Source organism: Triplophysa rosa, linkage group LG18, assembly GCF_024868665.1.
Source record: "Triplophysa rosa linkage group LG18, Trosa_1v2, whole genome shotgun sequence".
Taxonomy (NCBI): Eukaryota; Metazoa; Chordata; class Actinopteri; order Cypriniformes; family Nemacheilidae; genus Triplophysa; species Triplophysa rosa.
In genome coordinates, this window is record NC_079907.1 from 11,438,790 (window position 1) to 11,461,561 (window position 22,772).

A 22,772-nucleotide genomic window follows, 5' to 3' on the forward strand; every position below is an offset into this window, starting at 1 on the left:
GACCAATACACACTTATGCCACCCCACCACGTTCAGCTCACTTCACCATCTGTCCAGGTCTTGGCCACAGACACTGTTGTTGGTTATGGCTGGAGTCAGCTGGGGGCCCTTTGGGGGGAGGAGACCCAATTAAGAAACCAATCTGCTTTAATACAAAATGCATGAGCCCTCCATCCCACAGTTTTTTCCACAGATTTTTCTCTGGCTCTTGTTCAATCGCTGAACACAGCAATCAAATACAAATCCTTGCAGCACATAGGCTACATCAGGGGTTCCCAAACTTTTCAGCCTGCGACCCCCAAAATAACAGTGCCAGTGACCCCCACTATCCTCGGAGGTGGTTAAAGTATACAAACGTTGTGCACAAATGCGCACATTCACATATTCTACCCAAACGCGCATAATGACAACACAAAAGAGCACAGTCTAACATAATATTATTTTATAGTTATTTACTCATTACTTTACTTGTTTTTATGCATAAACTATGAACTATTACTACAGATGGTCGAATTTCATCAAACTGATTCGAGTGCTGATGGATGTGCCTCTTTTCGTACCTGAGGACGATGGCCTCTCTGACTGAGGCGCTTCTCCACCCTCCCTGTGTTGTCTTTGTTATATTAATCAACGTTTCATTTCGACAAATAAGAATATCCTAAACTTAAAGCCTGAAAAATTATCTGCGTGCACATGGGACTGTTTAACGTGGTGCTGTAAATGGACTTGCTGCACCTAACCTAATGCGGTTGCTAATGTCGTTAATGTGACGTAATCACCACAGGTGTCATGATCGAGGGGGAGGAAATTCCTAAGGCTGATGGCTTTTTATTTGCATGGTTTTATTTTTAACTTAACTAATATTTTCATATTTTGTTACACTTATTGATTACATACGCTTTTTCTAATATAAAAAAAAGATTTCTGGAAATCATCTTGCAACCCCGCCCTCGTGGCCTTGCGACCCCCTAGGTTTCCTAGGATCAAGGCACTTTCCATCAGATGATTTTGATCAATGTTTCAGCCAGAACCACAGACATTGATTTTCGAGGAAGTCCACCCCCAGAGATCTAACAGCATGTATGTGTGCAGAGTGCTGATTTAGGATCAGATTTTCACATTGTTTAATGGGGTTTAAGCCAGTGCTGAGGAGAAGCTCTGATCCAGAAACAGCATTCCTGAGATGTGATTTTGTACGTATACATGGGCCTTGGCAAGGGCGTCGATTTGGGTAGGGACGGTAGAGAATATTCAGGGAACACTAAATTGTCCCCAATAATTTCGACTGAACAATCTATGTTTATATATAACCACTGATGTCCATCTGTGTCTTGTGTTTTTTACTTATTACTTCCAGGAATCATTTAATTGAAAGTTAAAAATCTCTTACAACTGCGTTCTGGAAAAATAATGCCGTCTGTGATACACAAATGGTTAAGTTTCGTTCTCTGCAAATGATGCAGGCGTGTCGTAAGTTCCGGTGACAAATGCGGCATTTTTCATTTTGATCCAATAGGATACAATCATCTCTGTGAGGGGGCTTTCATCACTGTCATTAGCAGGAAAAACAAGCCTCAGGTTCACGGGTAACCGCGGGATAACGGAAGCTAGACATCAACGTTAATAGCGCTGTCAATATGGATATTTACAGTATCTTAAACAAATGCATCGATTCGCTTTAGAAGACATTTGTTAAGACCACAGAGCCGTGTCGAGCAGTTCTTTGATCGATGGATGCACTTTTTGGAGCTTCAAACAGTTGACGCCCATTCACTCCCATTCTACCGCTTGGAAGTATAAGGATACGTGGTATTATAACTTCGATTGCATTATTCTTCAAGAAGAACACCTTATTCAGTTAGGATGCCTGCCTTGAGGGTGAGTAAAACATGGGGGAAATTTTGATTTGCTGGTGAAATAGGTTGAACTGTTACTGGGGTCTATTAAGCACTCAGTCATACATACAGTAGTTTTAATAATGTAGGCAGGCATAAATATATATGTACATAAAAAGTTGTTTTTATCCAGACTGTAGATGCGGTTGGACATACAGTAGTTAATACTGAGTGGCTAATTGTACATTCTGGTGTATTTCTAAGGAAACTGATCTTGCTGTAGTCAGCAATAGACAGTGTATCAATGACAACAATGAAGAACAGTGTAGAAAACTATTTCAAATAAAACTAATTTACGTATTGTTAAATTATTATATTGTTTAAGTCAACAAAAGTTGTATAAGTCAACTAAACGGCGCTAAACTTTAGTGACAATGCGGCTCTGCAGACCAATGTCCCCACGAATGTCAAAATCAAACTTACGCCCTTGGGCCCTGGCCTCTTAAAAAGGTTACTGACCATAGAAATTAACACAGATTTGATATAGAATAGTTGAAAAGGGACAATACAAGAATAGGAGAGAGGGAATGAAAGGAAGAGACACAAATTACCTAGCCCCGCCCCGCCCCTATTTTCAGGTAGCTGACCAATCAGGTTTTAACTGCCAGCAGTCCCTTGCAGGTTGAACTTTGACACAAATGAAAAAAGATGGATGATGAAACATTTTGGTCTTACAGAGATGTGTTTTTCTAACCCATAAAATGCTGATAACAAGAACCACTATTTTGAATCCAATTGAATTCAGTCAGCTGTAAACACCTGCTTGGACAAATAGGAAAAACTATTTTTCATTGATTTCTTTAATCAGTGTAGGGTGACAAGAATCTCTATTCATTGATCTTTGAGTTTTATAGGTCATTTTATTGAGCTTGAATATGTTTTCAACCCGTACTTTTTTGTATTTTGTAAACTAAGAAAACTTAGACTTAATCGCTGTGAAAATAGTACAGAATGTGGGGACTCAACAAGCAGCCAATAGCAGTGCTCGATAACACCATTGAGAAGAGAGGAATTACGGGAAAAGCATTCCAAAGAAACATCTGCAAAGCTTCAAGTGCAAGAGCACTGAATGACAGCAACAACAAACAGTTATCATACACACACTAAAAAGAAAGGGAGGATAAAGAAGAAGGTGAGACATGGAGGAGAGGAGATAGATAACCTTGTGTGTGATTTAAAGTGTGTTGATATAACTCTCCATCGACAAAGCTCTCACACACATACTTAAGGCAACACACACATGAACTGTCCACACAAATGGAAACACTTACAAAATAGATAAAGTGACATCTTATCTCTATCACATTCTTATTAATATTGGTTGAGTCAGTGGTTATTCATCGCTACCTCTGAAGTGTGGATATTATATGTAGAAGAAGGGAGTGTGACTGTGTGTATGATGCTTTGTCAAAAGGTCATTTCATATTTTTGATGGTTTTCATTTTTAGCATTAAATCGCGATCAAGTACACGTTTCACTAACAGTGTCTCTCAGCTGCAGTGGTCAACACAGTACTAAAATTGTTTATCATACAAATGATAACAAAAATATTAGCATTACGTTCTTAGTGGAAATTATGCAAAACTATTAACAAGACATATTGGTCTAAATAAAACATTGACTATATTGGTTTTGAATTTCAATGGTTTCCTGCTTTCAACAGCTAATTCTTCACTACACAAAACACATTATGGTTGGCTCAAACTATGTTTATCCTCGCTATAAGTGAGCTTAATGTAGTCTGGTTCATTTTTTGTGCCCTGCATAGTTTTGAAGATGAGCTAGTGTCACGCAACCTTGTCTGTGGTTGGCATCTACTTCATTTGCCAGATGAATTGCCACCAGTACCAATGGATGTTTGATTGGATATAGACTTTGACCGCAAAGCATATGTGAAGCGTTTTCTTGCCTTTTTACCATTCTGTGTTTCTGTGTAGGTTTACATAGTTTGGTTTGGTCCTTGAAATATGTACTGTAGAAGCTGCTAAAGGTTACATTGAGCACATGCAGTCACACAAACACACACATTCAGACACTGAAAATTGACTTTTGATGGAATTTCCTATGGATCAAATAAACCACCTATTTCAACACAAGATATAACACTGAGGACTGCTGTTTTTGGAACAGACATCATTTAAACTACACAAGCGGAGTGGAAATAATGGCCATGTGAATTTATTATGGTGAAACGTGGCTGTACCATGCTGTGTTTTCCACAATCTTGGATTAGGTGCTGCTATGGGTATGAACCAACCTGTTGTGTTTCTGCAGTACTGCTAATGAAATGCAGTAAAAATGACTTAATTGTAAAACATTACAACCGCAAAGTGTTCAAAGGCATTCTGAAGTTTCTCTAATACAAGCTTTTTCATATTTACAAAAATGTTACATGATCCTCTCTTTAAATGTGCCTAAAAACACATGTACACCTTGATTTCATCATGCATTTGAACCTTCAGACCTCATATGAAAGGCTCAACTTCTTCCTGATCTTAGATATTATAAAAAGTCAACACTGAAAGAACAACACTGGGCAGTGTCTGGACATTTTAGACGACATAAGATGATAGACACAAAAAGAAACAGATTTTCACATAAAATATGTAATACATATTTCAATTAGATGATTCTTCCTGTTTAACTATAGGCTATACATAATGTATTATATAATATTATGTAAGACAACTTAAAGCTGTTAAATTAAAGATACAGTACATATAAAATGTTTTTGTATTATGAACAGAACTCACCAGACGATCTAAGCAACCTGAAGATATAAGCAGTGTTGGATACAGGGAAAGGAAAAAGTATAAACCATAACACCTTTGCATTTGCTTAAATGTCTAGGGTAAATTTAGAAGTATGTCACTTCTAGAAAAGGTGTGCAATCAAAATGTAAATGGACCCAAATGCTAGTCTAAACACATTATCCGAAATATGACCAGAATTGTGCTACACCTTAAAAGCACATGGCATTGAACACCTGGTTATTTTTTACCAAAAGATCTATTCAGCAACATACACATAAGCAGCCGTTTAACTACAGAAAACCCTGAAACCACTATTCCAAAAACATGTGCTAACAAGCCTGTACTCTTGGCTATAATCCAAACTAAGCATTTTACCCAAATACCCAAAGGGCAGACCCAAAGTTGCCTTCATCATCACCCAAATCTCACACGCCCCGACCAAAAATAAATTTCAATCGATGGAAAGAGGGTTAAAATAACATAAGTGGGTGGAACAGCTTAAAACAGAAAAAGATGTATGAGTTTATTTCTAAGTGTGTGACACTCAAGCACACAATTGTTATACATTCTAAAATATATGCACTTTCTTAGGAATTAAAAGCTCAAACCCTGACTCGCTCTTACTCCTTCTTTGACATCAAAAATCAGGATGTGACATCATCTATTAGTCACTGTCACTCTTCACATGGACTGTAATGTGAGCGCCTTAAAAATGCATCACTATTGCATTGCATCATTGCATTGGGATTTTGTGCAGTTGGTGAATGTGTGTTCTTTACTTCCTGTCTCTATTTATTTAGCAAGTCAAAAAGAAGCCAAGAAATTGGTAACGGAAAGTAGAAAATAGGCAAGAAAAAGAGAGTCAGAGATAGAAAGTAAGAAATAAGGAAGATGAGAGGGCTGCCTCAGGCCCCAAATACCACAGCTTCAAAATACACCTGCAAGATCAAAAAACTCAAAACACAGATGGTGCTTTCCAGAACAGGAGGAATGTGACGAAAAAGAATGCGCATATTGTCGCTGTCGGGCGGAAACCTCCTATGTCCAAATTTGGTCAATTTCATATTTTTTCACAAATCGATGCTATTGGTCAGTCCCCATGTGGGTCTGTATTTTTACAAATTATTAACCAATCTAAAGTGTTGAAAATAGCTTGAGAGCAAATCTCTTAACTCCATTGGACATTTCAACTGTCTGAGAAGTCTCGTAACTCCACCTCTTCTTCACTCCGCGGGAGCCTCTCGGCATTACGTCTCCTGATTGAAAGTTTTTTAGACAATAACGAGTGAAAATAGTTAGGTTAGATACATTTGAGTAGGTCTGTTTTGTTAAAAATCGATAGCTGTAATGCTTCGGTGCAGAAGGAAGCCCGTGAGCCACGAAGGTAGGGTTTGCGAGCAGATTCGGCTAATTTCCGCCTATTAGACAGCCTAGTCAGCTCATCAATTTTTATATTACATCACTTATAGTTCTTAAACCTTTAAAATAGAGTTTAGGAAGATGTATGTAACCACAGTCATTAGCTTTGGTTAACAATTGAAGCCTTTTCTCTTGTCAAGAGGCTCAACGCGACCGCCGACTTTATTTGCGTGCAGATTAATTTCCGCCTATATTAGACAGCCTGTTTAACGTTTTATTTTGGTATTGCATCACTCATAGCTCTAACGTTTAAAATAGAGTTTAGGAAAATGTATGTAACCACAATCATTTGCTTTCATTAGCTCTTAAAGCCTCGTCTCTTGTCAAAGGCTCAACGCGAACGCAGACTTTGATGAACACTGCTGGCAGCAGCGACGTCTGTGTCCGTAACATTCTTATCAATGACAGCGTAATCTCGTATCTCCCTGCTCCCAAGTCATAAACCTTGTATCTCCGATTTAACATGGTTTTGGGGAAATGTTGTGTTAATGTTGGTACACAACAGTATATGATAGCAATATAAGGTATAATAGCAACTTTAACGAAACAATGTTTAATAACTCAAAAAATATGCAGTTTTTTTAATTTCCTGAAAAATAATGGTTTTGGAGATGCGAGGATTCTGCCCGACAGCGACGATATGTTCTTGTGGCTGTGTCATTTGTCATATTGGTGATTTTTGTACCTCAGGGCTTTAAGACGACAGTCCATACCTTATCTCTCTCACTTCCACATTTACAGCAGAATCCATACATCCACCCACTGACATTTACAATTACTGATGGTGGATTGCTGAGGAAATTGTAAGTGAAACAGAAAAGTGTGCTGTGGAATGGTGAAGGGGTTTATGTCACAAATGTATCTCTGTATAAATACTGAAATACACTACAGCTGAAGTAAATTTCAGTACACATGCATGTTAATTATTTATGCTACATTCTAGCATCTGCTAACTATAAAACAACTTTACAGAAAGACTGTTACCTTGGTTACAACAACATGTACTAAACATGAAATACTTATCCAGAGTTTCCACCCCATGAAAATAAAAGCACCAACCACATCAGTCTAATCAGATTTCTCTCTGCTTGTAATGTGGTCAGGAGTGTTAAGAACCACAACCACTTTCATCTTCACTTTATCATATGCTTCTTTGCCACAATTTCCACATCCTCATAATTCAACCGCTTTCCCCTACCTCTCTTTCTATATCACACACACATAAGGAGAAAGTGTAAACAGAGAATGATTGAAATCAAAATTACAGTAATGCTGTACTTTTAGATAACAGTGATTATTCATTAACGAAAGAGAGAGAGAGAGAGAGAGAGAACTATGATAAACGCTTTCTAAAGAGCCGGAGGCATCCGCGTACCCATTCATTGATTCTGGGGTCTAGAGTTCATCTTGGTTTACATCAGAGACACTTGAAGTCTGTGTTCTCTGTTGGGGGATTTGAAGTACGAGCAGCTCCTTCATGAACACAGACAAACTTGAGTGTATAACACAAGGGAAAAAAGCAAAGTCTATATCTCCCCCGGATGTCTCTATATGAAGCCCTGATGGGAGAACATACTCAAAGGCAAAAAAGAGCCGTTGGCACGCACCACCACCTTTTCATGGTTTTCTTAAAGATTTACAACTCCAATCATGTTTCTGAGCCTCAGGGAGCATGGATGACTGACAGCTCAGGAGAGACAAATCGCACAGCTCATGTGTGTGTAGTAAATACAGTGTGTGACTGTGCAACTTTATAAAAAAGGAATATAAAATCCAGTTTAAACACTTGTCTTAAGTGTTGATCTTCAAAAATACCCGGGGCGAGATTATAGATCGTCCTGGGACATCCCCAAGACTGCCAATGGAAGCTGGACCTTGGGAATCTTAGTGCCTACAGTGTTAACTAACAACTAGGACCCGCAGGACTTTCACCAGAAAAAAAACTGTTGGGATGTCATAAATGTTTTACTGTACAGTCAAAACTCTGCAATAGTCCTGAGGAAATGTGGACTGAAGAAGAAATCTGTTCAATTTAGGGTTTCTATTACTGTAAGTGAACATTTTTGTTTAACATCCTTTCAAATTCAAAGAATATAAGTATGTTTGTGAGTTTAAACAATTTCATACTCAACATTTTCAAAATATTACAACAAACATTCCAAGATTAACATAAGAACCCTCAAAAGAAAGGTTTGTGGGGTATGCGGATGATCCAGCACTGATTTTGCCTACCCATCAAAGCCTGCATTCAAGGCGCTTCAAACATTAAGCATCAGCCAGAGCCGTGGTCTCAGTACACATGTTCTGACAATGAGTTGTGGTACTCATGTGAGTGATTATGTATTTAAACCTGGCTTATTACAATACAAGAACATATTCCCACCATAGTTTACTGTGTCCTCTGTAAATCTTTTTGTCTTTCTTTATGTATCACTAGATGTAATGGAGGATGTGGTTTGGTATTCATTATGACAAAGAATTTCAGTAGCAGCTGTTTACAGCTGTGTCTGACATACACACACAGACATACAGCATCCTGAGGCGAACTAATACAAACTTGAGACTCTGAATATCTGTCTGTAAAAACTATCCTAAGGCACAGACTGCTAGACTATGTCCACAAGAGAGGAAAGGCAGCTTGGATGGTAATGAAAGTCAGGCTAAAATTAAAGAGAAAGCTGTAATGTATTAACACTATATTAGCGGGCACATTTATTCTAATAACTTTTTAAACAGATGTCATTTACTCACCCTCTTGTCATTTCAAACCTTTATGACTTTCTTTCCTATGCAGAACACAAAAGAAGATATTTTGAAGAAAGTTGGTAACCGAACAGCACTAGACCCCATTCACTTTTATCCCTTACAGAAAAGACACACGAAATTCACATGTGCAAAAAACACATGTGATCACATGTGAAATGTGTGTTTTTGGAACATTTTGGTGTGAATTCCATGTGAATTCCCACGTGAAACCCATGGGATAACATGTAAAAACCCATGGGATAACATATGCGACATGTCTCCACATGTGATCACATGTTCTTCACGTCACCACATGTTGCACATGTCATCCCATGGGTTTTTACATGTTATCCCATGGGTTTCACACCAAAATGTTCCAAAAACACACATTTCACATGTGATCACATGTGTTTTTTGCACATGTTAAACACATGTTATCACATGCGAAAAACATGTAAAAAACATGTGAAATTCATGTGTCTTTTCTGTAAGGGATTGTATGGACACAAAACCAATGCAAGTGAATGGGGTCCAGTTAACAACATTCTTCAAAATATCTTCTTTTGTGTTATGCAGAAGAAAAAAGGTCATACAGGTTTGGAATGACAAGACGGTGAATAAATTATGACAGAAGTTTTATTTTGGGGTGAACTATCACTTTAAGCTTAATACTTACAGATGTGTTGTTTTACCGTTGCCCATGTGCATAAAGTTATATGGATTTAGCAGTTAGTTAAGATTATGTCATATGTATAACTTATATTAAAATATAAGTACTGTATAAACATTAATAAAACATGTATAGACCGTTTCATTGGACCCGCGCGCACCTGACCCCTAGTTACCTTCTGGTTTGTGTTCGGCTAGTGTCTAATAATACAACTATTTATATTTAATTTAATTAATGTTAATATAAATTTGTATTATTGTTTTAACTAAATAAACTATTTGTTTATAACAAATAAAAATAAATGATTTGTTGAATTTTGTTGTATGTTCATTTTATTAAATAAACAATTTATTTAATAAAGGAGTACACAGCATCAGTGACCAGCTACATCAGCAAGTGCATCGATGATGTCACTTTTTCCTAGATCCATCACCACACGCCCCAACCAGAAACCGTGGATGACTGCAGAGGTGCGTGCACTTAAAGACTCGTGACTCCGCCTTCAGAGCAGGGGACAAGGTAGCCCTAAGAACATCAAGGGCTAAACTGTCAAAAGAGGCAAAGTTCGCGCACGCCCAGAAAATCCATAATCACTTCATGGACAGCGGTGACACACGGCGCATGTGGCAGGGCATCCAAGCCATCACCAAATACAGGACATCATCACCTACCTGCAACAGTGATGGCTCCCTTGCAGACGCGCTGAACAGCATTTATGCTTGGTTCGATATGCAGAATGACATGACACCAAGAAAAACCACCCCCCCTCCAAGCGACCAGGTACACGGCTGATGTGAGGATAGCTCTACTCAAAGTTAACCCACGGAAAGCTGCTGGACCAGACAACATTCCTGGCAGGGTGCTCACTTTTCTGCCTTCTGGGAAAAGGTTTCGGAGCATTCGTGCCCTCACCTCCAGACTGTGCAACAGCTTCATTCTACAAGCCAGACGACTACTAATTAAAAAGACTCAGGACTAACACATATACAATGTAACACCCTGTTTGCACATTTGCACCAATAACAATAACTTCACATATTTTTACACCAACACTGCTGCTAGTTCCTCATTGAATGTTTACATTTACAGTAGTATGATTACATGGAAAATGTTTCACTACTTATTTGCAGTCTGTTGTTTAACGCTGTGTACTGTGGTTTATGGTGTCACGTTTGCTGTCACGATTCTCGTGGCTGAAGAACCCAAATGCAGGCAGGCAGTGAAGGGGTTAACAAACAAGACTTTTATTTCAAACAAAAACAGAAACAAAAAAACCCACGAGGGGGTAAAACACAACGACACGGGGAATATAATAACACAAACTAAACAGGAACACTCACTAAATAAACTAAACTAAGACAACACTAGACAAAGATACACTGACTAAACTTACTTGATCAAAAGACACGGGCAGGAACACGAAGCAATCAAACACAGTACACAGAACAAAACGCAATCCACGAACACAAGACAATGAAACATGAGGACTATTTAAAGGGTAAGACAAACGAGGGATAACGAACGAAGGCAGGTGTGGAACATAAAACACTCAGGGAAAGATAACAAGGAAACGAGAGGGGCGGGGCCAATGACGAGACACTGGAGAGAACGTATATTATTGTCAAAAGGACAATAATATGTTTCTCTCCACACATAACCAAAAGCTTTGTCATGGCTCTGCTACAGGACCAAGAAAAACATGACTAAATGAAGCAGAGCCATGACAGTTTGCACTAAATGTCTGGGGTTTCTTGCATTAAATGTTGTACTTGCACAGATTTGCATATGTGCATGTTATGTAGTCTGTGTGATTATGTCTTAAGTATGTATAGCACCTTGGTGGGAATGTTTCGTTTCACTGTGTTCTGTACTGTATATTGTTGAAATGACAATAAAAGCCACCTGAACTTGAACTTGGAAGGGGTCCTGTAGTTTGGTCGCATTTAAACAAACCATATGGTACATTGACATAGCAGTTGAGCTTGGTATCGGAGTCTAAATATAAAATATTGGAAAGACAAGTTAAGCCAAGTAAAGGTTCTTCTCGGCTTCTTTTGATTGTTATCAGAAATAATCTACAGGCACTCTATTGTTTTTGAATTTGTGCCGGAAGTTCAGTTGGGGTCACAAAAGTGCGCATGGGCACTTTTATGTTGTTAAGATGAAACTGTCAATAATCATATGTATTCTTATTATATATAATATAGAGAAAGTATTCACATATGCATAAATGTACAGTCAAATACATAACTTGTATACCACTGGATATGTCAAATCAAATGTAGATAACATGTTACAGGTGTACAGTAGTTTAAAAGAAAATTCTCTCATCATGTCCTAAATTTTCATTTTGGTTGAACTGTTTCTTTAAAGTGATGATAATTAAGTCTGTTTTGAGTTAGGTNGACTGGACACCGGACTGGACGTTGGCTGCACCGGACTGGACGCCGGCTGCACCGGACTGGATACCGGCTGCACCGGACTGGACACAGGACTGGACACAAGACTGGACATCGGACTGGACACCGGACTGGACGTTGGCTGCACCGGACTGGACGCCGGCTGCACCAAACTGGATACCGGCTGCACCGGACTGGACACAGGACTGGACACAAGACTGGACATCGGACTGGACATCGGCTGCACCGGACTGGATGCCGGCTGCACCGGACTGGACGCCGGCTGCACCGGCCGGGTTGGAGTCCACACTGCCCGCCGCTGCCTCTTCTTCTTCCGCCGAGCCACCCGGCTGGTGGTCGGGTGAAGGAAGGAGGTAAAAGGCACGGCTGGCTCCGGCTGGGACTCCTCGGAGGTGGATCCCCAATACTCACGTCTCCCCCGCTTCCCGCTGAGGCTTGCTGGCGGCGGAGAGGACGGTGTGGCGACGCCCACAACCCCGATCTGCAAAGGGACCGTCCTCGAGGATAGCCGCCAGCCCCGTGAGAGGCTCCGCCATGGACACTCCCCTGGGCTCCTCACGATTCATCGCGAGTTCGACCTGGTCCGCGAAGCCCAGGTGTCTCAACCGGCGCATCTCAGCTGGCTCGAAGGGTTCATCGAGGCAGCTGTTGAAGATTACCTTCAACTCTGCCTCGGTGAACCCCGAGTAGAGCGCGGTGGACAGGAAGTCCATGGCGAAGTCCTTCACAGGGGTCCCCCTCTGGCGGAAGCCGAACAGGACGTGAGCCTGGCGGCTCCTGTACGCCTCGTCCGACTCCATGCCTGCTGGGTTCGGTGGTGGTTCGTGGATTCTGTCACGATTCTCGTGGCTGAAGAACCCAAATGCAGGCAGGCAGTGAAGGGGTTAACAAACAAGACTTTTATTTCAAACAAAAACAGAAACAAAAAAACCCACGAGGGGGTAAAACACAACGACACGGGGAATATAATAACACAAACTAATCAGGAACACTCACTAAATAAACTAAACTAAGACAACACTAGACAAAGATACACTGACTAAACTTACTTGATCAAAAGACACGGGCAGGAACACGAAGCAATCAAACACAGTACACAGAACAAAACGCAATCCACGAACACAAGACAATGAAACATGAGGACTATTTAAAGCAGTGGTCACCAACCCTGCTCCTGGAGATCGACCGTCCTGAAGATTTCAGCTCCAACCCCAATCAAACACACCTGAACTATCTAATCAAGGTGTTCAGGTTTGCTTGATAATTACAGACAGGTGTGCTGAAGCAGGGTTGGAGCTGCAGTCTGCAGGACGGTCGATCTCCAGGAGCAGGGTTGGTGACCACTGATTTAAAGGGTAAGACAAACGAGGGATAACGAACGAAGGCAGGTGTGGAACATAAAACACTCAGGGAAAGATAACAAGGAAACGAGAGGGGTGGGGCCAATGACGAGACACTGGAGAGAACGTATATTATTGTCAAAAGGACAATAATATGTTTCTCTCCACACATAACCAAAAGCTTTGTCATGGCTCTGCTACAGGACCAAGAAAAACATGACTAAATGAAGCAGAGCCATGACAGTTTGCACTAAATGTCTGGGGTTTCTTGCATTAAATGTTGTACTTGCACAGATTTGCATATGTGCATGTTATGTAGTCTGTGTGATTATGTCTTAAGTATGTATAGCACCTTGGTGGGAATGTTTCGTTTCACTGTGTTCTGTACTGTATATTGTTGAAATGACAATAAAAGCCACCTGAACTTGAACTTGGAAGGGGTCCTGTAGTTTGGTCGCATTTAAACAAACCATATGGTACATTGACATAGCAGTTGAGCTTGGTATCGGAGTCTAAATATAAAATATTGGAAAGACAAGTTAAGCCAAGTAAAGGTTCTTCTCGGCTTCTTTTGATTGTTATCAGAAATAATCTACAGGCACTCTATTGTTTTTGAATTTGTGCCGGAAGTTCAGTTGGGGTCACAAAAGTGCGCATGGGCACTTTTATGTTGTTAAGATGAAACTGTCAATAATCATATGTATTCTTATTATATATAATATAGAGAAAGTATTCACATATGCATAAATGTACAGTCAAATACATAACTTGTATACCACTGGATATGTCAAATCAAATGTAGATAACATGTTACAGGTGTACAGTAGTTTAAAAGAAAATTCTCTCATCATGTCCTAAATTTTCATTTTGGTTGAACTGTTTCTTTAAAGTGATGATAATTAAGTCTGTTTTGAGTTAGGTCTATCCCTCTTAACTTTCTATTAGGCACTCACTTTTACTGCTGCTACTGTTGTTTTTCAATTCTTTCTCAAGGTGGATTGTGGGACCGACATGCATCGTGATCATTTAATAAAGGTATATGAATTCATCCGGCATTTCGCCATTAGATGACCCCACCTTATGGTTTTGTCACAGAATTCTTGAAATAGCCTAAAGCAGAACCAAACAGACTAACACAGAACATACTATATAAAGAGGGTGCAACATGCATGCTTTTTCACTTTGGAAACACAACCTGCCAATTTCATATCAAACAATTTTGTTCATGGTTTTCATTGGTGTCTTTGCCAGATCGATATAAAATAGCCAGTAACATCAGCATTTACTTAAGAATTGAAGGAAATTATATTTTTAAAGGGTGGGATTCGATAAAGCAAATAAGGGGTTTTGTTTGTGCTTTGGTTAGGAAGCAAAACACTCTGACTTGAACCGCCTGCTTGTATGACCAATTGTGCGGTGAAAGTTCAACTGAGGCTCTATCGCTTATTTTCCCAGACGGTGCCTCACCAACATCCACGGACACAGAGAAGCACAAAATGTTAAGTCACACCCATCTAAACACTAAACTGGCTATTGATCAAAGACGCTACCAAAGCTTTGTCCACATGCTTATCCAAACGATCACATTCCTGGCCATGCCTTTGGCCCACCACAACCTGTTCCAGTAGATACTTATTATCTTTACCTGTTTCAACTGTTTTGAGACAGTCTGAACACTGACATATGAGATGTAGAAGGCTTCTTTGGTGGCTTTTTATGTTTCTTATTTTCTCTTCTCAGTGCCAAGAGTTAGAAAAGGCTACAATGCACAGGATGAAAGCTATTGTCCACTCCATTGTCAGTTGTTCTCAGAGGAATACGGTGGAGTAAACTGGAGATGGAACAGACACTTCACATGGTTCAAGACTCTACAAATAAACTTCCGTTTTCAGCAAACTTCCTCTGAATTTGCAAAACATTTCCACATAAGAATAACAGGACTAGGGTCAACTAAGGAACTGTACTTCAAAGGGACCTTTTCCACTGACCAGCTTCGACTGGGACTCGAATCATGCCGGTAGCACGCCGCATATACCAGCGAAATAGAAATCAATACCGTTGCCACTGACAACGTTTCATAAAAAAATATCGCACAAAAACTTAACGTGATCCATCTACACTTTTCCAGCTTAGAGGTATTCACTCCATAAACTCAAATCAAATAAACTGATTTTTTCCCCATACTTCAGCTACAGTATGCACCCCTCCCCCCTCAGCATCATCTGTGGACCGGGCTCGAGACGCCAGCTGATGCCTCAAGGATCGCGCTATTCAACACAAGACCCCCACGAGCGCTCCACATCATCACGTCAGCTTATCAAGATGCCTCGTGCGTCTTTGTGCTCACACACAGTTTAAAAACAATAAAAAAAACCTCATGGCAACACCAAAAAGTGCCTAATATCAACACAGAAAGATATCAATGCAGAACTACACGGCTGTGGTGTGTTGTTTATTTAGCATTTATTGTAAAAACAACAATGAAAAGCAAACCGAGCACACTTACATTTACAAGGAAGAATTCGGCCTATACTGTTATAAACAGGTTCTTATAACAATTTTGCAAAGTTCTCGAGGAATGTTGATTTGAAAGACGCACGTCCTATTTAAATAAATCCCCATGCATGTTGAAATAGATATATTTTACAGATGACGAAGACTCACAAACCTTTCATAACGGATTCATAGAAATAGCTGAGAAATATTTGTAATAGCAACATCTTACCTTCCCCGTTATTTTCTGCCATAGCCTTGTTACAAGACAATGGGACTGTCCTGTTTTCGCCACCGTTGTTCCTCTGCCCCGTCCAGCTTCCTCAGATTCATATCTCCGCTCAGGGGACCGCTATCCTGCTGTCAAAACTACTTGTGATTGACAAGCACGCCAGCCAATCAGGCAGCGTCCTGCAAAAACGGCCAGCCAATAGAGCTAGGAGGCGTGATATTTAAAGTGTCTTCCATCTATCTCGTTTTTACGATCTGCGTGACTAGCGTAGTTACACCTTTTCTTTGCAGAACAACACTTATGTTAAAGTAGTTGTATTTATTGAGATGAATATCAGGTTTTTTTGCAAAGCAAGTGAAAGCCATTGTGGGTGAAAGGCTGCATTTACATTTCCCCCAATTCATACAGTACACAGTCACATAATAACAGTTATATTTACTTAGCATACAAACACAAAATCAAGCACACAAATAGGAAACTCAACAAAAGTACTTAATGTTACCACAAATACAACTTCTCAAACATTCCATATACGTAGATAATAAAATAAAAGTATTTTATATCTAAACAGAAGTAAAAACTGGAAAGCAGGTTTGAAAACTTTTGGGTCAGCGTTCTCTCAGGTCACAGTAATATATCTGCACAAAGGTATATTTACAGAACACAAAGAAAAACACAGGATTTTTAAATATACTATTTTTAAAGAAATAATAAAAGAACGAATGCAGATGCGGTTACACATAAGGTTCTTCCAAGCGATGCCATACAAGAACAATTTACTCATATGTCCTAAAGCACTGTTTCCACTACAAAGAAACTTTTGTAAAACAGTAAGGTTCTTCTGATGCTAAAAGTTCTTCATGGAAACATTCAGCCAAAAATAGTTCTTCTATGGCATCACTTTTATCAAAGGTGCATGACCTCCTGTCTTGTTTAATTCTGACTTAGGTCTGCTTTTAAGGTTATAATAATGCTGTAATATATAATGAATAAGATGACAGAGCACACACTCCTCTGAACTCACCCAGTCTGAACTATTGGACCGCTGAACTGACAGCTAATACCATACACGCCCACATGCGTTCCCTTTTCTCCAGCTGTTTAAATAAAACTAACACATTCGTCCTACGCAGCTCAACATTGTTCATCAGGGAAGGTTTCCTCATACGCATTCAGACACAGTCAATGCATACACTACAGACCAAAACACAATGTGTTGAAGACAAGCTTTACTGTATGTTTCCCAGAACAGTGGATTTTGGGATGACCGGTGATTGCTAATTGAACTGCATGAAAATGTTTACATTATGGTCTAACAGAAAAACAGATTCTATGTGCACACAAGTTCACATACTTTTACAATCAACAATGAAGAAAAACAATCTAGCGATTTGTGCAGTTCAAAAAAGATGCCATGATTTTATACAAGATAAAGGCATGTTATACATTTTTGTTAGTCAAAAGAGTTAAGTCAATGGTTTTTTTGCTGAAAGTTCATCTTTTACTAATATATTTGTATAATTGAACGAAAAATACTTTCAATTTGTCTTGAGCAAAGGAAAAAAAAAGAAAATCTTGAACGAAAACAAACACTGATTTCAGTCTCAATTACCAAAAGATCTCAAGAAATGAAACGTCATAATTTAACTCTGAAGTTCAATTCCATATTAAGCCATTACAAGATGCTCCTACTATATTCTGTGCATGCTCAACAAGGTGACAAGATCAGAGTAACAAACATTTATTATACTGCACACACATTAAAGAATTTAAAAAAAGTTGAACACATTCAATCGTATTTGGGTGTAAAATGAAGCGCCACTGAACTGCATGCTTTATTAAGTCTTGTGTTATATCAGCGTTGCTAATTGCTACAGAATATTTCACCTTTGGCATGGCTCCATGCTAAAGTCAATGCTTCAATTATTTGCAAAGAGCAAATAAAATATCCAGCAAACCTCAGTATCAAATAAAAAAGGTACAAAAATATTCTGAAGGGTTTGCTTTGCTGTGAGCACTCTGAATTGTGTAGAATAATGTCAAAGATGAATGCATTGTCCAATGCCTGATGCGTTTGATTAGATGATGCTAATATTATACTGCACAACGCATAGAGAGAATATGTTTTATTGTCTTATTGATAACCTTGGATTAACTGTCATATAAATCGAATAATGTATCTCACATAGACCTGAAAAACGAAACGAATACATATTGTAACACAGTAACGTTTACGTATTTTTCCAGCTATCAGCGCTCGCAGGAACAGTATTATTAAACGCATCAACTATAAGGTGCTTTGATCACAAGATAGTTGACTCCTTGCTCTGACTGAGTCTTTGGTCATGCTAAAGCAATGAATGAAAAAGCTTCTGTAAAGCTGATATTACATGATCGATATTACAGTCCAAGCAGTGACTGGATATTTGGAGGACTGGAGAGAAACAAGCGAGACAGAGTGACAGAAAGACGAAGCAAACTGAATATGAGGTGAATTCACGAAACGCTCACAACCCGGGTGCTAAACACGGTGGAACAGCATTGCACTGCATTTACGTTAGGTCTCTTTATACTGTATGTAAATAACAAATGGTGCAATTTATTCACAAAACAGAAGCAATTTGCACTACTAAATCACAAATGAATTTAATTTAAAAAAGAGGTGTTGTATCGATCATAGCAGAAATTATTTGTTCAATTATGATGAAAAGCAAGCATTTAGATTTTTTAATAGCAAACTTAGATCCTGGAATTACAGTTGGTGGAGTAATGCTGTACATTTCTAGTACAGTACGACAGAGTAGGGTGTGCCACACCCCCTAAAAGTCCCAAATGAGAATTGTGGCATGCAAACTGTGTTAAGCACAGATTTTTTGTTTGTGTTTGAGCGATTGCCCAATCTCCATAATTGATGCATCTGGTGCTAAATCAAGAGAAAAACCGGGCACTATGAGGCATACACATATCATTCAGTGAATTCCCACCCTATGAGCAGACAAAGACTTTAAATAACATTCATAGCAGTCAAAAAAAGGCAAACAATGACACATACAAGGAGACCTCTATATGGGCAGACAGACAGTATTACACAGCTTAAAGACAGACTTTTAAGCATAGCTGAACGGCCACATTTGTCAGCAGTAGAAAATGTAAAGAAGGGGTTTATATCAATATAGAGTGCGAGAACAACGCAGTAGTCACAAAGACAGGAGGGGGAAGACAACCCAAGAGGAGAAACTAGGAGAGCCGTGGAGAACTCAGTTCAGTTCTGACTCCAGTCTCTCTGACATCAAAGTGGCATTCAGATCGCGTGGTGAGGCGTTCACACACGAAGCTAGGTGACAAACATCGTCAGCGTTGTGAAAGCGGTTCAACGTACTCCGTCTTACTCGGCGTGAGATGGGATGACAGCAGTTATGCAGCAGAATGGAGGTGCATATATATTTCTCACTCTCATCCCTCCTTGCACACAGGGCGCGAGAGACTGGGCTTTCTCTTTATTTTTGCTTTCCTTCGAGAAATTCGGCACGTTTAAAATAAGCGGGCTTTCTTCTTCAGGTCATTTTTCTTCCATAGGGCCAAACGGTCAAACTGTTCAATGGTCATCCTAAACACTTTGTAGAAGTCCTCTGGTGACAGGTGTTTCTGAAAAGAGAATTTGAAAACGTTTTACTTACTTTACATTAGGGGTGTCACAATATACCAGTATTGTCAATAATTGTGATATTAAAAACCATGCCTATTGATCCTGTGTTAAATCCACAAGTGATAATATTGTAAATAATGCATCACCTGTTTAAAGTTTTGCCTTAAGATGGATACACAATGGTTACAAAAGGAGAAAACTTAAAACAAGCTATTAAAGTTGAATTTGACTATAGCATTATTTGATCATTTAATAAAAATGTAAATGAATATCGTGATAATATCTCACTGTGAATTCTTTTGACCACAAAACAGTGAAGTTAACTTCTGAAACTGAGACCATATTTTGAGATTTCTGGGTCTTTTTCTCAGGAGAAATATCTGAGACACAGGGGGGGAAAAATGTGCTCCATTTAATCTCATTGATTTCTAATATAATTAGATCTCACCTGTGATTTTACAATATAAATTATTAAAATTCTATGACCACATATTGAAGAAAAAAATTGGCTATAATAAGAGAAGTAATCCACCTGCTTTAGCCCTGTCTGTAATACGATTTACCATGACATTTTGGTATAAAATGTTGATGGCACCATTGCCATAACCATCAACTAGGCCCTATATTTAGACACATTATACCCTGCAAAATGGCAAAAAATGATAGTACTTTGCAAAGTACGTAGAATAGCTCCATGCTAATGCAACAAACTAGACCTAAAATAACCCTGTCAAAGGGCTACAGAAACCTCTATCAGAACAAACCCAGTGGACATCTGCCAGACTTCTAAGCACTTTGTTTATTCTGATAACAATATCTGCATGGAGCCAACATCAATATAAATTCAAGACAGAGGGAAAAGTGACATAATTTCAAAATAATTACAACCATCTATATGCATGTGTCAATAAGCTTTGCGATTGTTGAGGACACTTTTTACACAATCACGGTTATGAGAAGCACTGTTGTTGCCAGGCTTTAAAGCCTGTGACCTCAATTTGGTTTTAAAGCATTCCAGAATGGATTTGTATAAATCTTTATTCTTTCAGGCCCTTACGTACACGGTACTGTAACACTTGCAGATGTGTGGGTATCTTGCACTTTTCAGATGCTGAAATCACTCATTGGAAAGTTTACATCCCCCGCTGTGAAACTGTCTCTAATCACGCTCAATTCAAACAGACGTGACAATGGGGTTATATAATAGACTAACGCTCGCATGCATTTTGTGATATTGCATTTTCGACCACAGCACTTCCAAACGAAGAGTTATAGGGAGTGGGTTCTATAAATCAGCATCTCCCGTAACTCACACTGAAGGTAAATGCGGGCCAGACATATCTCCTCCCTTTTCCATTTAAACTAAACCCACTAAAGCAGTGACACAATGTTCAGGAACACAGAAGATATATTATGTGTTGGCCGTGGGCATGTGGACTGTGGTCCAACAAAGCCAAAGCATCTGCAAAATAACCTCACCAGCATCCACACACACAGGCAGATGTGCATTCATGCATACACGCAAACATACACTAAGAACTCCACGTCTGGCTGCCTTCTGCTGTTCTTTGACCCAGTTACAGATGAATGTTGACAAAATTATAATGAAACACCTGATCAACTTAAATCCAAGAATGGGAAGAGAACGTGTGCTCCATAATGAAGAAGGTAGCGCAGCTTATTTTATACGGAAATATCATAACATAAGTGTCATCAATCATACAGTAAATATAATTTTAGTTTGGGATGGTGCTGGTGTGCTTCAAAGTGCCAATGTTGTCACACTAGTAAACAAAACCTACCAAACATAAACTAGCGACGTAATTCATCTGTTTTGCTTAAGAGCCAGTCTCAAACAGGCACATAGATAAAAACACATATGTTTTACCTACCTCCAGTCTGGTGCGGTCCACATCACGTGGTAGTTTTAGACGGACCCGGTGAGTCACACCCAGCATCTCATAGGGGTAAACCTGCAACACACAGATGTACAAGAAACTCAACAACACAGCAATATCGGCAATTTTATTAACAATGATCAATTATCCAGGTTATATGCTTTCATAAAACACAAACGTACAATAAGTGTTAAAAATCTTTCCAAATTGAAGTCCACTTCACAAATATACATTGAATGATATAATTGGATTCACTTTAAAGGGGTCATATGGCGGAAGTACGTGTTTTTCTGTGTTTTTGGTGTGTTATAAGTTGCCCATGCATGTATTAGACACGTAAAATTGCACAAATGTAAGTGTGGGAACAAAATATGCATTCTATCTAAAAGCGAATGCTCAACCAGACTTGCCAGAAACGCCTCGTGTAACCACACCCCGGCGAATCTACGTAACTTCGTAACATGATTTGACTAAGACTCATATCTCATTGTATCGCCTGTCAGTACAATTGCATTGGAACCTGATGTTCCGAATATGGTAAGAGGCGTTACATTTCCGTGAAATGCTTGCAGTATTTGACCAATCACTACGCACTGGTGAACTGGCCAATCATAGCACACCTCGCTTTTCAGAGCGATGAGCTTTGTAAAACATCCGCGCGTTTCAGAGAGGCGGGGCAAAGAGGAGATACAAACATGCACAGTATGTGGAAAATACAATGTTTTTAAACTTTAAATGGTGTATACACATTGCGTTACATCTAAAACAAACAATAATATTCGTTTTAGCCGTGCAATATGACTCCTTTAAGAGCAATTTTTTTTCCAACTGATGACTGCTAAAACATTGACAGCTAATCAAATTCGATTTTAAAGTCACACATTTAAAAAGTGCACAAGCTTAGAAAAAGCATAAAAAAACATTATCGTCTATTATTGTTGCTTACCTTGTACTCTGAGAAGGAGCAGAAAACAGGAATGAGATCGACGAAAACAAATGAAAAGAGGACCATAGAAAATATTACCATTAACTCTTTGTATATGAAACAAATGTAATCTCATCTTCTGTTAATATACAGTAAATTCAATTCACACTCACCTCTCATTCCACTCCACGTGGAGTCCTGATCTACATCATCCTCACCAAGATCTGCTGCCTAAAAATGACCAAGACATGACGACAGTATTTAATGGTCAGGTTAAGGCTGCATTTTATGTTCACACTGACGATAAAGCAATTGTTCAGTATTTAATGCCACATA

The 22,772-nt window shown here is 39.1% G+C and overlaps 2 protein-coding genes across 15 annotated transcripts in view; both read right to left on the reverse strand.

Moving 5' to 3' along the window:
• afap1 (actin filament associated protein 1) overlaps positions 1–16,124 on the reverse strand; it is a 65,065-nt gene extending 48,941 nt beyond the window's left edge. The window contains exon 1 of the mRNA XM_057359177.1: positions 15,968–16,124. Coding sequence (XP_057215160.1) covers positions 15,968–15,989 — 22 coding nt within the window. The 5' untranslated portion in view covers positions 15,990–16,124. The remainder of the gene's footprint in view (positions 1–15,967) is intronic.
• Positions 16,125–16,251: 127 nt separating this feature from the next.
• ablim2 (actin binding LIM protein family, member 2) overlaps positions 16,252–22,772 on the reverse strand; it is a 61,440-nt gene continuing 54,919 nt past the window's right edge. For 11 of the 14 annotated variants that reach the window (XM_057359182.1, XM_057359183.1, XM_057359185.1 and 8 more), the window contains 2 exons: positions 21,506–21,586; positions 16,252–19,612 (listed from right to left, as the gene is read on the reverse strand). In XM_057359182.1, the coding sequence (XP_057215165.1) occupies positions 19,499–19,612; positions 21,506–21,586 (195 nt within the window). In that variant the 3' untranslated portion in view covers positions 16,252–19,498. Of the gene's footprint in view, positions 19,613–21,505; positions 21,587–22,457; positions 22,466–22,609; positions 22,668–22,772 lie in introns of all 14 variants that reach the window. The other 3 variants (XM_057359193.1, XR_008964852.1, XM_057359192.1) reach the window with 3 other exon arrangements.